The sequence below is a fragment of the Typopeltis vanoorti genome, chromosome 12, assembly GCF_054136105.1.
Source record: "Typopeltis vanoorti isolate ZY-2024b chromosome 12, IOZ_Tvanoo_1.0, whole genome shotgun sequence".
Taxonomy (NCBI): domain Eukaryota; kingdom Metazoa; phylum Arthropoda; class Arachnida; order Uropygi; family Thelyphonidae; genus Typopeltis; species Typopeltis vanoorti.
The window spans coordinates 134358547-134379927 of record NC_143560.1 but is presented as its reverse complement, the minus strand read 5'-3'; the positions used below and the strand labels follow the sequence as shown (position 1 = coordinate 134379927).

At 35.9% G+C, this 21381-nt stretch overlaps 1 protein-coding gene across 8 annotated transcripts in view; it reads right to left on the bottom strand.

Moving 5' to 3' along the window:
* Positions 1-20232: 20232 nt before the first annotated feature.
* The window catches only part of Rad17 (Rad17 checkpoint clamp loader component), a 404427-nt gene continuing 403278 nt past the window's right edge, over positions 20233-21381 (bottom strand). For all 8 annotated transcript variants that reach the window (XM_090401715.1, XM_090401712.1, XM_090401709.1 and 5 more), the window contains one exon: positions 20233-20527. In XM_090401715.1, the coding sequence (XP_090257841.1) occupies positions 20335-20527 (193 nt within the window). In that variant the 3' untranslated portion in view covers positions 20233-20334. The remainder of the gene's footprint in view (positions 20528-21381) is intronic.

Sequence of the window (21381 nt, the reverse complement as noted above, 5' to 3'; positions counted from 1 at the left end):
TTATATATCAACATCCGCACAGTTAACCTAGTGGCTTTGCACTTCGCAACCATATGCCTGGAGAAGGAGTGTCCTAGGTTCGATTCCTGTCAACGATGTGAGGAGCTTTAGGATCTTCCTCAGCCATAGCCAAGTTAGCTGGTCTTGGGCGTGGGTAGCAGGGTTTTCCCCCCTAGTTTATCTGGGGTTTTTCATTACGCAAGCAGGCAACCGGCCCCATGAACACACACGGATTACAGTCAAGAATACCGCCCTTACGGCATGCGACAGAGTGGCAAGCTGGCTGCATTAATATGCCAGTAAATCCCTCATTAGGAGGGGACTCAACCCGTCCATGGACAGACGAGTAAATGGATGGATGGATATCAACTCCTAAACAGAATAACTGAGTAAAAATTTCACTGTGGAAAACACAACACACATCTTTGTTCATTTGTTTACAAATGCATATTTTATTTTGCTGTATGTTCACAGAGAAAAATTCAAAACATGTAATTAGCTAAAAATATTTCACAATATTTAGTTTACAATCTTAAAATTTTCCAATGAGTTCAATAAAGAAAATGTTCGTTACTCACTGTTTCTTGGTTACATCAAAATAGCTGATCATGCAAAAATCTTAAGATCGGATACCATAGGAAGCACAGCTCCATACATTTGATATTGCGTTAGTCTGGAAATGACACTATGCCTCACTAAACTTTCCGTGTATTCTTTTGTCACCAGATGTGCACAAGCAGTTTTTGTATAATGTTCATAAAAATCCCAAGATAAAGAATCTTTATCGAATTGAATAAAATCTTGAATGTCTAATTTTACCATTGATGAATTTAGATGGTTAGTGATAATTCTTCCCATTATACGAATTGCTGGTAATTCAGTTTCCAAAAATAGTAAATGATTATCAATGTCGTACATTTTTGGTGAAAATCTCTCGGCTTCTTCACAACTAATAGTGAAAACTCCACTTCCACCAGCTCCTGTATCATCGAGCATTAGTTCCCCATCTTGGCATTTCAGAATATAAGTCACCGACCTCCAATTCGTAGTCAACTCTTCTTTGCAAGCAGGTAAGGATATCAGACCACTTCCTGAATAACTTTTCCCAAGTGGTCTTGGATAACCACATTACAATGTATCTTCTAAATTAATAACAGGTTTCCATCCTTTTAGAGCTATGTGAAGAGTTTTGTCTCATGCTATTTTCCTGAAGAAAGAAAATTTCAAAGACTTGTGGTTCGCCCATTATTTTACTTTACCGGACACAAAACACTACAACACAATACGCTAGCTGCACTGGATGAACGAATTGCAGTAACTGAAATTCACTCAACTTGATTGTTTTTCCTTATAGTACTGTTTACTCTGACCGTTTCTTCAAAAATGTAACTTTCGTGCAGATGACCTCATGGACATGTTTTCACATGTTGGTGTGTATAATGTTCATGTGATTTTTATCTTACATTGTGACATCATAGGGCAAACCTTATCTCTGTGGCTTGAATGGTATTCTGTATTATTTATCCTTATTATGTTAAGTATTTTTAATCTCAAACAGCGTTTTTGATGTAAGACCATGTGACTAGTTCTGTCACTCATATGTTCGAAATTGTTGGGATGGAAAAAAAAATAGCATTAGGTAGTGGATGGTGAGAGGGTAGTCGAGAGGTTGAGAGTGGTCTTCCCTACAATGCTTTCCCCTCACCCCTCTCCTCCAGAAGATGCCTTCTCAGCCAAGGGGAGATGAGTGACCTCCCCATTTGCAGATATCTTTTAGTGATGTTACCTCAAATTGATACTGATAACTTTGGAGCAAAAAAAAAAACGTTTTTTTAGTCTTAAGGGAGATTATGTTGAAAAATAAAAATAATTTTTAAATTATAAAATCGTTTTTTCATTGTTAGGTCGAGAACTTTTCAGACCACACATGTATATTGTAAATATTACGTGTGAATAACAATACAGTTTGAAAAAAGTGCAGTGCCTCCCAGAGAGTGAGGGACTCATTGAGGAAGGCCACATATTACGCACACTAGCTATCATACTTATTCTTGAATCCATTCCAAGCATGCAATGGCAATCCATTCCAAGCATGCACAACCCTATGAAAGAAAAATCTAGCTACCCTCTTGTCCTTTCCCCACACTCCATAAAATAAAAAATTCCATCAAATAAAATCCTGTATGACCCTTTCAGAAGTTTGTAAGTCTCAATCATATCACACTTCTTTCTCCTGTTTGCTATTGTGTGCAGCTTACAATTTCTCAATGTCTTCACAATCAGTATTCTACATCCTGTTATCATTTCAACACTTCTTCACACTCCCTCTCTCCATTGTATCAGAATCTTAATGGAAACCAAGAGACAAGACTTGTGTACAATAGTCCAAGTGAGGTCTTATTGTAAACAAGCAAAATGACATCCTTATCTTTACACGTGAAAGTTCGTTTCAGCATTGCAGTTATCTTTTGAGTTGTATTTGCGATCTTTGCTACATGCCCTCTGAACTTCAACTTGCTGTCTACTAATGCTGCAAGATCCTTAGTCCGATCAGTTTTTCACACATAATCCCACCAATATAATATAATATAACACTGGATATCTAATCACACAAAAGTGCGTGACTACATTTACTGACATTCATTTTCACATGCCTGCAATTCTAGCCTATAAAAATCACTGCAAATACTGCACATCAGCAGCATTCCTGATTACCCTACCTATCTTTTCGTCATCGACAAATAGTTGTATGTTGCCTATCAAATCGTTTCTGGTGTCTTTCATGTACAGATTGAATGACAATGAACAAAGGATTGATCCCTGTGGTACACCATTAGTTACCTTAAATCTTGCAGACTCACATCCCCAACCCATGGTGGATAGGAATTTGAAGTTCAATGGACACAGCAAAAATTACAAAGTCAACTCAGAAGCTAAGTGCGATGTTTTAATGTACATCAAAATGTTAAGATATGGAAATCATTTTACCTCTTAACAAAGCCTTGATAAGACTGCACCTGGATTACTGTGTGCAAATTTGGTCTCCTGGGTTCCCACGAAATAAAGAGGCCATGGAAAGGTTGCAAAGACTTATAAAAATGATATCAGGATAATGGGATCTAGGTCAAGAAGATTGACTAAGCGTTTGTGGACTGAAGACATTGGTAAAAAGGAAAATGATTGATATGTTAGAAGTCTGTAAACTTCTGAGAAGGCTTTATAAGATATCGGATGATAATATTTTTCATCATATGGAAGGTGAGAAAAAGACAGTGGGACATATGTGGAAATTAAGTTTGTGTGAGGTTAAGAAAGAGGTAAAAGCCAGATTTTTACTCTTACAGAACCGTTAATGAATGAAACTGTTTGCTTGTTGAAGTGTTGAGTGCATCGGGCATGATTAGGAATTGTAATATCAGTAAACATATTTATCTGTAAATGGCAGAAAAGTCCTCTGAAAATTTACTGGAAAATTTGGTGTTCTCTACCAGTAATTCGATAAATGAAAAATTCATATGGTAATAATTATACTGTTGACTAAATTTGTAAAATTAAAATTAAAACTTAAAATTTTCTTCAGGGATCAGATATTAGAAGCTCTAAATGCTATTAAAGCATTTAGACATATAATAGACATAGACATTAAAGCATATAAATTAAAGATGAACAACTCTGCAATGAGAAGAGATCTTGAAGAATTATTCAAAACTGAAATAAATGATTTGAAATCATTATTTGAATAGAGCTTTGGATGTATTCAGGATTTGAAAATAACAGTTAATCAAAGAGTTGTCTAGAGTTGTCTAATCACAGAATTAACAAATGTAAAATAAATGAACTCTTCAGATGAATGAACTGAAATGGGAGGATGTTAACGAAATACAGCAGGGCACCAAGTTGAACAGTATTGAAATAAATGCTTCACCAGAAGTTCGAAATGAAAATATACATATCATAACCAAAAAATTAATAAACTTGCTAGGAGTTGAAGAAGAGGACATCGTACATGGCCAAGGGTACCCACTAACAGGAAAACAGAGAGTGAACCAATTATCTAATTATTAGCAATAAAAATGCTAACAGCAGATGGATGGATGGTGGAGGCAGGAAAACTGAACAGGATTCCAGCCCAACAATTCGATGAACAACTAAAGCCAGTACTCATCTGTATAAATGATTACTGACCAAACTCAGCAAGCAACTTCCGTATCAGGCAAAGCAAAAGAGTGCAAGTGACTAGTTAAGTATGCATGGGTTAGAGAGGTAAATTGTTCATGAGCAAGGACAATAACACAAAAGAGATACGAATAAAAACGCCATAAGACCACAATCGAACAAAGCAGTAACTTAACTGTAAACAACCGAAACAAAGCTAACCCAAATGGATATAAGTGAGCATTTGAGTAACCTGGATGTAGGTGTTAACATGAACTGCAAAAATCTCTATAATTTAAAGTCTATAAAAGTTTTCTGATAGTAATTCAAACTCATACCGTAAACTTATGCCACGTAAATATTAGATCGCCGAGGACAAATTTCGATAACTTGATGGAGATCAGATGTTAATATCTGCATATTGTTTAATTTCTGAGAAGAGCACGGTTCAGTGAACTCATCGAGGAAGTCTATACTCTCTCATGCCAAAAGATCATCAAACCGTACCTTGAACCCATTCATAGTTTCTGCACTCATCACACTTTCAGACCACTCTCCTTGACTCTCCTTGCAAAGAACATTTCTCACTCCCATGCTCTCACCCTCCTTATACAGCTTCCATATATGCCGAAAACAGAAGACTCAACGCTGTTATTCCGAACTTTCTGTAGGAACACGGCAAATCATTAAAAGAAGACATCAGCAAATTAGCAGTAGAATGCAACTTTGATCTCAGAAATATCGTCAGTTTCCATCGTTTCGGATCCATAAACAAAAGAAAGGACAGAACGAATTTTCCACGTCTCGTGAAAGTTGACTTAAATTGACAGTTCCACTTATCAGCCTGTGACACACACTGATAAGTGCATCCAAATTAATAACGGTGATAAATAGCAAGTTAAAGGGCAGTTGCCCCCAGTCGCACATACGTGCCCGACCTTAGTATCTTAATGGATCCTCATCCCCCCTGAAAACCAAGTGACCAAATTACTGCACAGCAGTACATATGTGGCCTGATGAAAGCCTTATCAAAGGAACCATAATATCTTTGCTTCTGCATGTCAATGTCCTCCTCATTATTGCCACATTCCGTTGGAATGTTTATACAATTTTAAGAATGTGATCCCTAACATTCAAGTCTCTTTCCACCATCACTCTCAGGTCTCTCATCTCCTCCACCTCCCCTAAAATTTCTCCAATTGTATAGTGTACATCCCAACCATACCTACCAAATTTCAAGACCTTGCATTTTGCAACATTAAATTGACAGTTCCACTCATTTTCCCACTCATATAATCTATTCAGATCCTCTTGCAAGGCCACAACATCTCTACTTCTCATAGCCCTTTCCAACTTTGCATCATCGGCAAGAAGCTGCATATTTCCAGTTAAACCAATCTCAATGTCATCAACATACAAGTTAAACAATAATGGTCCCAAAACAGATCCCTGTGGCACTCCACTAGTAACCTTCCTCTTTTGGGATACCACTCCTCAGGATCCCTGAAAGGAATTTTAGCAGTGGGTACAAAGTCAGAGAAATGTTATCAGAAAAATCCACAAATATTGCAATGTTCAGAGTCAATATCGCATGATCACTCTCATCAATCGGAGGTAACATGGACACCTTACTTATGTATAGTCTTCTGACAGTGTTGTAGCTAGAGCTTTTGCCGTCCCTCTCATTACACACCAAAAATACTACAAAAAGTCAAAATGACGTATGGAGAAATAAATTAAAACACTATGTTTATTATTGAAGTAAAACTTTAATTTCAACATTCTAATATGTTATTTTTGCTTTTCTGCTAGCAAAATTGTCGATGACATTAGCGAAGTCTATTTCATAGTAATGCAGGTAATTCTGAATCAATTTTATTTAGAAAAACTCCTCTCGCAACTAGCAACACTTACAGCAATTGTGAGGAAAATTCGCAGTAGTATTACAATATTTGGAAATGAGTTCTCTTGACTGTATTTTAGAATTAACAGCAAAAGTTCAAAAAGGTTCAAAGTGCCGCCCGTGGCGGACCACCCCCTCTGCTCCCGCTCTAGCTATGCCTGTCTTCACCACGAGTCCTTTCAGTTATATGCTGTTTCAAGTAATCATCTCTTAGAAAGTGCATGAATTCCATTTCCTCTCTGCTCTGTGATCTTTCCTCTTTCAAGTCGATATCACCGTAGTTAAAATCTCCCATAATAATTACTTGACTTGCACTTGTTGCACTAATTTGCTGATGTAGAAGACATGCATCATACCACCTTTACAACTGATATACATTCTACTAGTTTCAGTATTCACAATAGTCCCCTATACCCATTTTTATCAGCTCTCTCTTCTTCAAATTATTCCATGATAAAGGATCACCGAACACACATTCCCTACATAAGCTTCTCCCTCCTACTCTCAACCTTATCAATTTTAGTTTACATGCCCAAATACTTCAACTTACTCAGAAAACAGAAACCCCCTCAAATGCTTATGATTGGTAACGCTTGAAATGCTCAGGTCGGTACACATAAACATCATAACTGGCAATACAAACTAGAAAACACGGGAATTCGTACAGGCAATGATGGCACCACTGTTCTTAACGAAATGAATGAACTCTTTGATAACTACGATAGTAGAGATTTTGATCCTACAGACAGAGCAGAGTACGCAAGTCAACTTCCATGAATAAAGAAATCAACGTATCGATATGCAGTAAATGAGGATGAAGTAAAGAATGTAGTAATCGGATTTAAAAAAAAGGGGGAATGGGATATGATAACATAAATATCCAAAAGCTATATATTATATTATAATTAAACAAACATAAAATCAATATTATTATCTACAGTCTCAAAGGTTATTGAAATCTTAATTAAAAAAAAAGAAGTAAACAACTAACTAAATTCTATATCCTTTTACGTGCCCAATCAGTACAGTTTCAGATCCGGATGTAATACGGAACGAGTGCCATTACAATTTATAGTGGCATAGAGGAATGTATATGGCAGCCGGTTTTTTTTTTTTTTTTTAAATTATCTAAATGATTCATTTTCTAAAATTTGAGACATTATAAATAATTGGTTCAAATCTTATTTAAAACAGCAAACAATAGATCAGCCATGGAACCTTCTGTAGTGCAACATAAATAACAAAATACAGAGTACCACGGGGATCGGTACTAGGAACTATCCTTTTTTAAAAAAATGTATATGATCTGTGTGGTGTGCAGAGGTTTTGACAAAATGACATCGTTCGCAGATAGCAAGACATTAATATATACTGAAACCACCCTTGGGGATTTAGAAAACAGGAATAACCATGTATTTATATCATTGACAAATATCTGGTCAATGAATAAAACCAAGAAAAAGCTCAAGTTTTAATGTTTAAGTGACCAAATACAAAACAAAAAAGGATTAACCATGATCATATTGAAACTAACTAACTGGTTTAGCAATAGTGGCCATAAAATTAATACTGATAAAACTAAATACATATATTGCACCTTAACCCGGGGCAGAGCTGACTACTACCGGGTGCATCCCCAGGTGGCAGATCGGGGAACAGCCTTCAGATATGGAGGCTAGCTGCGATATAAGCAGAGCAATCTGGCGAATAAGCAGCCATGGACCAACAGCGACTGAGCTATCAGGGCGTGGGGGAGTAGAAGTGGCAACTCTGTCTCACTTAAAACCTCACAAAGTCCAATGACAACTCGGTGACATGGCGAGTAGTGCCGCCATTAAATAAGTACCTGCTGGGGTCACTGCCCCTGACATTGGGAAGCAGCATTGTCAGTACTGACACACGGTTGAAGCCAAATGATGACAGAAAAGCTTGTGATCAGAGATTTGCAGATGGCAATATGATTATATTGTGTACGTCTGTAATACTGCGGAGCAGAAAGCAAACGGAGAAACTACTGCTCTACCTTATCTCCAGAACCACCATGGCAAGCAAACCCTTACAATTGGCCCCAAGTTCCAGGCATCCCTTAAATGGGACAGGGGTGCGAAGAATCTCCGGGCTCAAAATGGTGTCCACTTTTAAAATTGCAACTTGGAATGTCAGAACTCTGTATGAAGCTGGCAAATTAAGAAATGCCACAAGAGAAATGAAGAGGCTGGGCATCCGGATTTTGGGAATTTGCGAGACAAGATGGCCAGGATCTGGAAAGTGTCAACAAGATAATACAACAATGTATTACTCTGGGAATGATGAGAACAAACATCGACATGGTGTAGCTGTAATAGTAGATGAAGAAATCAATAAATCAGTACTAAATTGGATTCCATTTTCTGAAAGGATAATGCTGTTACAACTTAAGGGAAACCCGGTTAACATAAATATCATCCAAGCTTATGTACCCACAGCTGACAAAAGTGAAGAAGATGTTGAAGAGTTTTATGAACACCTAAAAGAGATTAAAAACCTAACAAAGAAACATGATATAAACATAGTGACGGGTGACTTCAATGCAAAAGTAGGAAGAGGGGGTGATGGAGAAATTGTTGGCGAACATGGCTTAGGCACCAGAAATGACAGAGGAGATCGCCTAGTCCAGTTCTGTCAGGAAGATCTAACAATAGCAAATACCTGGTTTAAACTTCCACCCAGAAGACTGTACACTTGGAAATCGCCTCAAGATAACCAACATAACATTGTCCAAAATCAAATTGATTATATACTGATAAATAAAAGATTCCACAGTAGTATAAAGAGTGCAAAGACTTATCCTGGAACAGATATCTCATCAGACCACAATCCCATTGTTGCAGAAGTACGTCTTAGATTAAAATCAGCTAAAAAATCACAAAAGAAGAAAAAGAAAATTGATGTAGAAAAACTGAAAGACCCAAACATAAATAAAAGTGCCAAGACACAGCTTAACCTGCGATTACAACAGATTAACATAGAAGAAAATAAAAGTGTGGAATCTCTTTGGAATAGCTTAAAGAATGCCATTGTAACAACAAGTATTGAAGAAGTAGGTTATGTGAATAACATAAAACAACAGGAATGGATGACAGATGAGATTCTTTCTCTTACTGATACAGAAGAATGTACAAAAACAAAGATCTAGCCAGGTATACAGAAACACATAACATCATCAAGAAAAAAATAAAAGAAGCCAAGGAAAATTGGATGAAAAATTTATGTACTGAAATTGAACTGCTTCAGAAACAACATGATAATTTCAATCTGTACAAGAAAATCAACGAAATTTCCGGAAAACTGAGGAAAAAGCAAATAGTGTCTCTAAGAGACGAAAATGGAAAAATAGTTCTAGAAGAAGAGAATAAAGCACAGATTTGGATAAAATATGTAACAGAACTTTTCAATGATACTAGACAGAAGCCTATAAATATAAAAGATAACATTCAAGGACCAGCAATCATGAAATGCGAAATAGAGAATGCTATACAAACAAGTAAAACAGGAAAAGCCAGTGGACCAGATGGTGTGCAAACAGAATTTTTAAAATTAATCGAACCAGATAACATCAAACTTCTTGAAAAACTATTTAATAAAATATATGAAAGTGATGAATTTCCATCAGATTGGCTCAAATCTACATTTATCACTATCCCAAAGCGAATTCCTGTGGTGACTTCAGACTTATTAGTCTAATGAGCCAAACATTAAAAATATTTTTGAAAGTAATTCAGAATCGCATTTATAGAAAAAGTGAAGAAACTCTAAGTGAAACACAATTCGGCTTTTGGAATGGTTTTGGTACTAGAGAGGCCCTTTTCTGTACCCAAATATTGATACAAAAATGCATAGAAAAACAGAAATCTGTCTTTATGTGTTTCATAGATTTTGAAAATGCATTCGACAAAGTCAGACACACTAACTTAATAGAAGTCCTTCAACAAACAAGGCTAGACGAACAAGACATAAGACTAATAACAAATCTGTATTGGAATCAGTCAGCTACCGTTCAATTAGACAACATTACCACCAGTGATATTAACATCAAAAGAGGAGTGAGACAAGGATGTGTGCTCTCACCACTCCTGTTCAACATATACGCAGAGGTAATCTTTAAAAAAGCATTGGAAGAATGTCCAGAGGGAATCACAATAAATGGAAAGATTGTTAACAACCTACGATATGCAGATGACACCGTGCTAATTGCAGATAACATTATGGATCTCCAAAAACTCATTGACAGAGTATACATAGAAAGCCAAAGAATGGGAATAAATATAAACATCAACAAGACAAAATACATGATCATCAGCAAACATCCAGCCTCATCAATGAAACTGACACTCAATGGGAAAAATATTGATCAAGTGTCAAGATATAAATATCTTGGTTGTTGGCTTAATGAATGGTGGGATCCAGAAATAGATATAAAGACAAGGATTGAAGTTGCATGGCAGTCCTTCATGAAAATGAGAACACTATTCTGCAATAAAGACCTAAACATGGAAGTCAGATGCCGAATGCTGAAATGTTACGTGTGGTCTATTCTGCTCTATGGAGTTGAAACATGGACATTGAAGGCGACAACCATCAAGAAAATCAAAGCCTTTGAGATGTGGCTATACAGAAGAATGCTAAAGATATCATGGATAGAAAAAATTACCAATGAAGAGGTCTTAAAATCCATTGGCAAAGCTAAACATCTTGTACAAATAATCAAGAAACGAAAAACATCATATCTTGGCCACATCATGAGAAACAGCAAATACCAACTTCTACAAACTATTTTGGTAGGAAGAATTGATGGCAAAGGAACTAGAGGAAGAAAAAGAATATCATGGTTTGACAACATCAAGACGTGGACAGGAAAGAGCAGTGCACAACTGCTCAGATTAGCACAAGACCGCAGTTTGTTCGCCAAGGTGGTCGCTGACCTTCGATAGAAGATAGCACAATAATAATAAGAAGAAGCACCTTAACAAATAAGCTAGATCACAATTTAACTATAAAACGGCATGAAACAAATTGTACTGGGATTCAAAATTGTAACTATAATTTAGTAAAAAAAAATAAATAAAAAGTATTTGGGTCTCCATATTGACAGCAACTGAAATGGAACTCCCATATCACATTTTTAACAAATAAGTTAACATTACGAAATGTGCAGAATATTTTATAGTAAAAACTTTGTTAATCCAGCATTTTTAAGATGCTTTATTATTCATGGGAATATTCTCCACTGCAATGTGGTATCACCTGTTTGGGCAGAGATTACTACAACAATCTGCTTGATTTGATTCGAATACAAAATATAATAATCAGAGCTATACTAGTTAAATATGTAAAGAAATTAGTAATAACAAATTTCTTTACATATTCAACTAGTCACCTGTTCGCCATTCTTAACATTTCGCTATTCCATCCATCCAACAGTGGCTAACCCTAATAATATCGGTTACCCTTATGCCTCCAAGTATTCTTGCCTGTAAATTGCGTATGTTCTACTGGCCAGTTTGCCTGCTCTGAGGGACGAAAACCCCGAGTTTTCGGGAGAAAAAAACCTTCTACCTCTGAATGAGACCGGCTAACTCGCCTTTAGTCGAAAAAGACCAGATAAACGTTTCTCGTGTCATGAACATGAACAGGAATTGAACCCAGGTCTTCCCTACAAAGGCTCTGTACATTTTGCCATTACAAACACTTTATTATACACTCTCTGTCCAAAAAGAAACCGAACTTTGATAGAAAATAAAACACAGTCCAATTATAATTATTCAAATCATTTATTTCAATCAATATAATCTCCCTCAGCATCGATAGTGTTTGGCAAGGTCAATTAATTTGTTAAATGAGTCGGTTTTTGGGATACTGTTGAGAGTTGTGGTTACTGCCGCATGAACATTTTCGATGGTGTCGTATCGCTTTCCTTTCATTGGAAAATGAAGCCGGGGGAAGAGAAAGAAGGGTGCTAAATCGGGTGAATACGGTGAGTGATACAACACACAAACTTGGTTTTTGTTCAAAAACTTTCTCACAATGTTCGAATGATGAGATAGTGCATTATCATGCAAAAGTAACCAGCTGCCTGCATCACAATATTCATGCCATATGCAACGAATTCTCGCTATCAATTGCTACAAAACTTTGAGATAAAACTCACCATGGCCAGGTGGAATGAATTCTTTGTGGATAATTCCCTTGGAATTGCAGAAACAAATCAGCATTGTCTTTAATATAATAAATTTAGTTTAATCCTTTATCCAAGTGTAAGCAAACAAAGTTTGCACCTGAAGTATCCTCAGGGCTAAGGCAACTCGTGGTAAAAGTGGACAAGCTCTCATCACTACTTGTCTTAGTATCTCCCATAATGCAAAGCACATCTCCTTATGGATATGTATAATGCTGTGCATTATGGGAAGGACCACTATAGGTAAATATGACTTCTCCAATGCTTCCACCTTGGTCAAAAAAGGTCAAACCAGTCTGGGTAGTGGCCCTTCCCATAATGCATAGCATTATACATGTCTGCAAGGAGATGTGCTTTGCATTATGGGAAATATTGAGACAAGGAGTGATGAGAGTTTGGTCCACCTTTACCACGAGTTGCCTCAGTCCTGAAGATACTTCAGGTGCAACCTTTGTTTGCTTACACCTGGATAAAGGATTGAACTAAATTTATTATAGTCTAACCAAGCGGGAAAAAATTTCCAGATTGTCTTTATTTTTGACTTCTCCAAGTGACTTTTTTTTTGGATGCCAATCTTCTGGTGGTCTCCACTTAGCACTCTGGCCTCTTTGTTTTGGGCTCATGTTCAAAACACCATGCCTCGTCACCAGTAACAATTGTTTCAAGAAAGTTTGAATCCTTATGAGTGGTTTTAATGAGGTCCTTGCAGTGTTCAATTCGACATATTTTTTGATTGTCGGTCAACTTGTTGGGGACAAATTGCGAATTCAATTTATGAAGGCCCAAATTCTCAGTCAAAATGTTGTGCACGGTTGATTTTGGAATCCCCCAATTCATCTTCGATTGGGATGGTTTTGGGTTTTCTTTGATGGAATCACGCACTTTTTTGGATGTCCAAAAAAGTGCGTGATTCCATCGCTCAGTCCAGTTTTTGGGTGGCTCGGCTTTTCGTCGTCCTCAAGCATCTAATGATCACTTTGAAATCACTTAAACCACTTGTAAATAAACTCGAGTACGGAATAAGCATTCATCATCATATGCTTTTAGAAGCATTTGATGAGTTTCTGTAAAACTTTTACCAAGTTTAACACAAAAGTCAATCGCAGTTCTCTGTTTGAAACTCATTTTCCAAAACACACTGTCACTCTTGGCATTATAACTCTGCTTCTAATGAAACAAATGTCATAAACAGTTCACACAACACTAATGAAGGTTGGCGCTTTCAACAACAAAAAGATACAACAGGTAACGCCACTAGTTTCTTCTATTTTCGAAAAGTTCGGTTTCTTTTTGGACAGAGAGTGTATAATTGTATACTATATGTAAGAGTATACAATATATATAACATTGTAAATTTTTCTATATAGTATTATTATTATTGGGTTACATCTCCAAGGACTCACACCATGGGAGGGAACTCCAGTCTAATCCACTATACATACCTCTTTGTTTTACCTATCGCTTAATTTTCCACGTAAACACAATGTGGAAAATTAAGTGATGTATGATAATAAACCCTGCTACCTCAGTAGGAGATTGACTAATTCACCTTCAATTGAAAGAGGTCATATAAAGATTCTTCTCGTTCTGACAAGAATCAAACTCAGGTTTTTTCCGATCGAAGGGCACATTGCTTCTTTATTCTTCTAATTGTGCTACAGATTTTACGTTGTGGCCGGAACTTGCTGGTAGATGCCAAGGCAAACAAATAAAATTTTCATAAATCTTTTGAGTGTTTAGCAACAAGCAGCTACAATAAATTACCTAATGAAATAAAGTCTGTAACATCAGGATATACTTTGAGAAAAAGATTGAGAGACTACCTCACGAGACTAAATAATGCTGACTTTTATTATAAACGAATATTATAAAAAATTACTCTAAATATTATATATTATGTCTCAATTATTTTCTGTATAAATTCGTGCATGCCTTCACAGATAGCCATTTGATTTTTTTATTGACTGTATCGCCTACATTTGTATATTTATAGTAACCATAATAAATTTAGTTTAATCCTTTATCCAAGTGTGAGCAAACAAAGTTTGCACCTGAAAATATCTTCAGGACTGGGGTAAGGTAGTACAACACCAGGCAACTCGTAGCAAAGGTGGACCAAGCTAACATCACTACTATCTCAGTATCTCCCATAATGCAGAACACATCTCCTTGCAGATATGTATAATGTTATGCATTAAGGGAAGGACCACTACCCAGACTAGTTTCGACCTTTATTGAGGTCTCTTCAATGGGAGCCAGGCCCAGAAGTGGATATACCAGGCAGAAGCAATGGCGAGATCATCTTTACTTATAGGAGTTGCCAAAAGGTGTGCCGCCTATTAAATTACTCTGGATTTAGAGAAAGATGTTGAAAGTTCATTTTTCACTTGGTTAGACTATAATAAATTTAGTTTAATCCTTTATCCAAGTGTGAGCAAACAAAGTTTGCACCTGAAAATATCTTCAGGACTGGGGTAAGGTAGTACAACACCGGGCAACTCGTAGCAAAGGTGGACCAAGCTAATATCACTACTATCTCAGTATCTCCCATAATGCAGAACATATCTCCTTGCAGATATGTATAATGTTATGCATTAAGGGAAGGACCTATCACTTAAAGCAATGATCTGGAATCCCTTACTTTTTACTCATTGCTTCCAGCAGGCAACATGAATGATGCTTTCAGAGTTATGTCAAATATTCTGCCGAAACTCAGCATGTCATCTACTTGACAGTGTACAACTTAAAAGCAGTTAGTGCATAGACCACCCATTTGATACTATAATGAACTGAACCTAAGAATAACACTTCAGATTATCATCAATACTCTAGCTGCCAATATTCTGCCAGATGTGCCTGGAGTGAGTTCATTCATGCCACTACTTGCATAGGAATCGAATGCAATTAACCATTTGGCTCAGTAAAAAATCTTTTGCCATATATTCCTTACTCCTCCGAATTTCAAAAGCAAACAACATAATACATGAAAAAGGCAAGCAAAAATAATTCTACAAATGTTCTACATGTAAACAGATACGTGTAGAACAAAAACTTCTAAAAAACTTTCCAAATTCACTTCACAATATAAGAGGTTGCAGTTGTTCCAACTTCTCAACTACACTTGTTTCCTAATTGGTACATTTCAACATTCTTGATTGAACCCTATGAATGCTATTTCATCCATAGCATGCAAAGATTTTGCTTGTTTGTCATCTACATCTTTATTTTTTAGATTATTAGTTAATGTCAAATAATGTTTGTTTTGCATTTACTTTAGATTTTGACTGCTTACTTGTTTTTACATTCTGGCCTGATATTTCAGTTTCATTTTATTTTACAAATTCTTATTGTTGCTATGCTTGCAGTTTTAGATGATAAATCAAACGTGTACTTCCTTTTCTTTTATCACCCGATATTGTTTTTTTTTTTTTTTGCATGTTTTACATTTTTCAAATTCTTAATCTTCACAGAGTGCCTATAACAAACCTTTGTATGCAGTTGTGCAGGATAAGGGGGAGGCTTTCCCAATTCCTTGCATTTGTTGTAACGCATGTAGTAGGAGTTTGGCCGGCCAAATACCAACTCTTTCTACTGATTCAGCCAAGTACTGAAGCAAAATCGAATATTCAGTGCATTCCTTCTTTCCATCATTTTAATTGTTCTCTTTACAACGAGTATATGCACATTGCAATAGTTTCATTATTTCTCAATAGATGCTGTTTGAGTGAAATGGTGTTATTGCATCATGTCAAAAATGGAATAATGAGTGGTAATAAAATTTTGTTTGCGATTGAATTGTGATTGCGAATATAAGACTAAAACTGAAACAGAAGTACAAAGGAAAGTTCCAAAAAGCTAGAGACATCTCAAAACTAAATGAAGACAGGCTAAGAAAAGCATATCAGAACATATTGGAAACTAAGCTTAAGACCCCAAGTGAAAAATAAAATATAAATACAAGAGCAGAACGACTGACTGCAGTGCTAAAAAAGCAGTAGAGGAAGTAATCCCTGAAAGAGAAAAGATCAACAAGAAATGGATAACTCAGGAAGTCCTAAAATTGGTAAGAGAAAAGATAACTGAAACTTAAAAGAGATAATTCAGAGGCAGCAGATGAGTTATAGCGTCAAAAATGTAATGAAGTACGGAAAGCAGCAAGATCTGATAAAGCCAAATGGTTGGAGGACCAGTGCAAAGACATTGAACAGTACTATGGAGAACACAAAACTAGAGAGGTCTACAAACTTATTAGAAATGTCAATAGGAAGTGGCAAACAAGATCAGTAGCAGTCAAGGATGAAAATGGTAAAGTATTGATGGACAAGACAGAAATCATACATAGATGGACAAGATATTGCAGCGAACTATATAAAAATCAACTAAATGATACTGCAACAGAAGTAATCAAAGAACTAAAAGAAATCTCTCCACCAGCAGAGATCTTTGAAAATGACATCTTGGAAGAGGAGGTGAATAAGGCTATAAAACATTTCAAGAACAACAAGAGTCCTGGAGATGACAACATAATAGGCGAGATGCTAAAATATGGGGAAAATCAGTTGTAAAAGAAATGCATAAGCTGTGTAATGAAATATGGAGATCAGGGTATGATTTTTTCCACTCCCGAAGAGTGGAAAAAATCGGTCTTGGTTGTTCTTTATAAGAAAGGCAGTGCTTTAGAATGCACCAATTACAGAACTATTGCATTAATGAGTCATCTTGGGAAAATGCTGATGAAAATACTAACAGAATGCCTGAAGGGGCATATGGAGGCACATCTTCCGGATGAGCAAGCAGGATTTCGACAAGATTGAAGTACAGTGCAACAAACACTCGCACTAAGACTAATAGCAGAGAAAGCTCGAAGAAAGAACAAAAAGATATATTGCTGTGTCATGGACTTCCAAAAAGCATTTGATAATATTGACCAAAATATAAAAATGGGCTGTCTTGGAATCCTATGGTGTGGACAATAAATTGATCCGCCTGCTGAAAGATATAAACAGCCAAGCACAAGCAAAAATCAGAATAGCAGGTGAGGCTGGAGATTGGTTTGCTATCAAGGCACAAGACAAGGGGACCCAATATCACCAATCATCTTCATCACACATCTGGGAAGAACACTAGATAAGATTAAAGAAGAAGGTGGAGGCATTTCAATAAATGGCATGAGAATAAACTACCTCTGCTTTGCAGATGACATCGTCCTGATTGAAGAAGATACAGCAAGGCTGGAACAGACATTGCAAACACTATACACAGAAGGAAAAAGATATGGACTAAATGTCAACTTTGAAAAAACCAAAACAATGATATTCGGATAACAGGAGTTACTGAACAGAGTTACGATAGACAGATTTCAACAGGAAAATATGGAACACTTCGCATATCTTGGATGCCACATGATGCATGACTTGGACCCCAAAAAAGAGATAAAAATTAGAATAGCCAAACAACAACTATTTTAAAAGCCGTGGACAAAATATGGAAGAGCCGAGCTATAAAGATGCAAACTAAACTGCGCATTGTAGAAACCTATATCTTCAGCAGCATGCTCTATGGATGTGAGGCCTGGGTACTCCTGAGAGAATCTGAAAGGAGGATATTGGCATTTGAGAGGAAGTGCTATAGAAAGATCTTGAGAATAAGCTGGATACAGAAAGTGAACAATGAGGAACTCTACAGACGAATATAACCAAAAGAAAACCTGATCCAGAAAATAATCAAAAGGAAGCTACGTCTATTTGGCCATATATGTAGAATGAATGATGAGAGAAAATTAAAAAATTGCTGTTCGGAATGATTGAAGGAAAGAACAAAAGAGGAAGACCAAACAGAGAATGGGGCAATGATATCGTCAAATGGTGCTGAAACTCTATACACAAACTGAGTCATCTTGCACAAAATAGAATGCAATGGAAGAATCATATCAAGATGGCAGCAGACACCTACGGGCACTGGACCCATGGTTGTTGATAATGATGATGAATAAAATTTTATTCTGAACTGGGCAAACCTGCCTCAGAGCATTTAGTGATTTTAAAAAGTGTACCGGGATGACTGCTATCACGTGCTTGAATTTTAGTAGTTTATATGATTTTGAGATGGTAAAGATTCAATAGAAGATGGTCATGACAGGAAGGTGTGTCCTGGTTTGGACCAATGAAAAAACTTCACAAGCTTGCAATGAACAAACAACTGACAACTGCTGCACAACAATGAGCCTGCACATCCTATTGACTTTTTTTTCCCTTCTGAAATTGGAAATGAAATTCAAAGGATGCCCAAATAAAGGTAATCCAGAAGAGTGTGACTGTTGACCTTAACACCTTTAGATGTCTATCAATGGTGCTTCAAAAATTTACATGAACAATGTAAACATTGTATTCAGTTAAGGGGAAGATTATACTAAAATAAATGATTAATTTTTTTGACCTTGTGTTTAATCCTTCAATGTCTTGTCATTTTCAAAGGGAGCAGGCACTCTTAACCTCAGCATTTTGGAAATTATATACAAGTGGTTTCCTAATCCTATTTGCAAGTACTCCTGTGCTCTATGGATAATCTTGCTGAGTTGAAAGAAGAGGCAAAAAGAAAACTTTCCAGCCTGCATAAATGGTACATTAACTCTGGAATCAGATTTTTAGACTAGAAAAAAAAAATTGCAGTCAACCGCAATAAGTAATAAGTATTTTATCCTTTTACAGTTATTTTCATGAAATATTAAATTTTGGTTTAGTTTTTTTATCTTCAATTATAAGTATATTCACTCTTCATCAGTTTAATTCATTAGGATTGGTTAGTTGGAATTATGGATTAAGCAATTAAGGCTATGAGATCCGTAAATTAATTAAGTCTGTTAATTTGCATGTTTCAGGTCTGTTCTGATTTGCAGGAGGAGATAAACCAAAGTTCCAGGAGAATCATCCTAAAACCTATATAAGAAGTCACTAAGCTAATTCATGTTCAATTGAAAAGTGTTATAAAAAAGTTCTCCCAATCTAGACAGGATTTAAACTCAGAAAGTTTTTTCCAAACAAAGATAATTTGCAAAAAAATCCTTTGCCTTTTTATTTTCTGAAAGGAAATAAGAGAAACTCTTTTTAGTCATAACTTTTGAAAGTTGGTAGACAGCCAATCTCCATGTTTATCATCACTGGTGGTTGAGTTTATTTCAACATTAGACCAGAAGGTGATGAGTATATATGGAAGCTGACTGCTGACATTTTGATGTTCCATATCCTAATTAATATTATTACATGAATATAATGTGAGTTCTGTGGGCAATTTTTCTGAGTTGCAAGGTTAAAACTAGTGTTTTGGGGAGAATAGCTACTTACCTCTAGCAAAGTCTGATTAATTCAGGAACTAGCTGAGTAGAATTGAACTTGTATTTCTCTGCTGATCTGGTGTTGCAGGTTACCACAAGGCTATGCAAGTATGCTAATGGTAAGCCACTTGGAAAATAATAACTACATAAGAATGATTACAGTTTCGTATTTAAATTGTCATCATCCTATATGTCAGGCTCAGTGGCCTATTACAGTCAAGCAACTCAGCTTCACATGAAATTTAACTGATGTTCTCACATCAGTTAAATCAGTTGTCAGATCTATCTGTCTATCCATTGCATATATTCTCTGGCTGGTTTGCATGCCTTGTAGGATGAAAATCCTAACTTTCTAGGAGAGCTCTTTCATTTGAAAAAGCCTTTATAAAGGTGCTTTGTGTCCCAGACAGGATTTTGACTGAAGTCTTCCAATCAAATAACATCATCTATATAGACTGAGTCTGAGTCTTGGAGTTGAAAAATATATACTAAGCTGGAGATGATTTAAACAAGCAACCCTTTGATCTAGAGTCAGACAAACTGTGATTGAACAAACCAACATGCCTTTAAATTAACATCTGCCTGAATTCTAGAACCATTGTAATTCACACACACACCACAGCATAATCTATCACACAATATTTTTTATTTGTATTATTTATTTATTTTTGGAATAAAAATCATCTCATATAAATTTGCACTGACTGACAAAGCAATTGAAATAAGTGCTGTTCAAGTTGATATTGTGTTACAGTCATAATCTATAATTAATGGACAATCATCATCACTGTCCAATGGAGCAGACTTCAAAAATTCTGAATTTAAGTCACTTTTGTAGTTTTGAACTAAGGTACCTGATATTTCTGTAAATTCAGAATATAAATTGCTATCAACATCTTTTTCAGTCAGAGATTCAAAAGATGAACTGAAAAAAAAAAAAAAAAAATTCAGTAGTAATACTAAAAGTTAAATAATTTTAACTTTTGACATATAAATAATCATTTATATGTTAAAACACTGCACTTAAAATAAATAATTTACAAGTCTTGTAATTTTGAAGTGTAACTGAAGCCAAAACAGGAATTTCTTAGACAGTAATGATCAATCATTAATTAACTGAAATTACTAATTCAAGAGTGCAGAGAATTCAATAAACCAACATATGTGCAATTTAGAGACTAGAGGAAAGCTCATGTCTGTGTGAACAGAAATCAACTTTTAGATTTAATCTGAAGCTATTTTGGTAATGGAGCAGCCCTTTTAATCCAACTAGATTAAAGATATAATTAAATGGAGTTATATTAAATAAGGATTATTAATTTGACATACTTGTGTGCATTTTTTGAAGGTAAGGATGACAAAGTACTTGAACAGTACTTTATCAGAGCTGAGATGGTATTAATTAGGAGGTACTGACAATGAAGAACTGATAACTCAGTGTAGAAATACTTATCAGATAGTCAAAAATTTATAAAAAATATGAATAAAACCAATAACAAAAAATGAATTAAACTGTATATTCAAAAGAGCTGAAAATAAAGAATAAAAAAAACCCTGTTTTACATATATAAGTGACATGAATTTTGTTGCTTGCGTTGCATAAGCCACGACAGCTCACCCAACTGAAATGGGCATGCCACACCACACTGATACACACACACACACACACACACACACACACACACACACACACACACACACACACACACACACACACACACACACACACACACACACAGGGGAACAAAGTTGCTCGCGTCCATAGTGATTCTAAAGCTA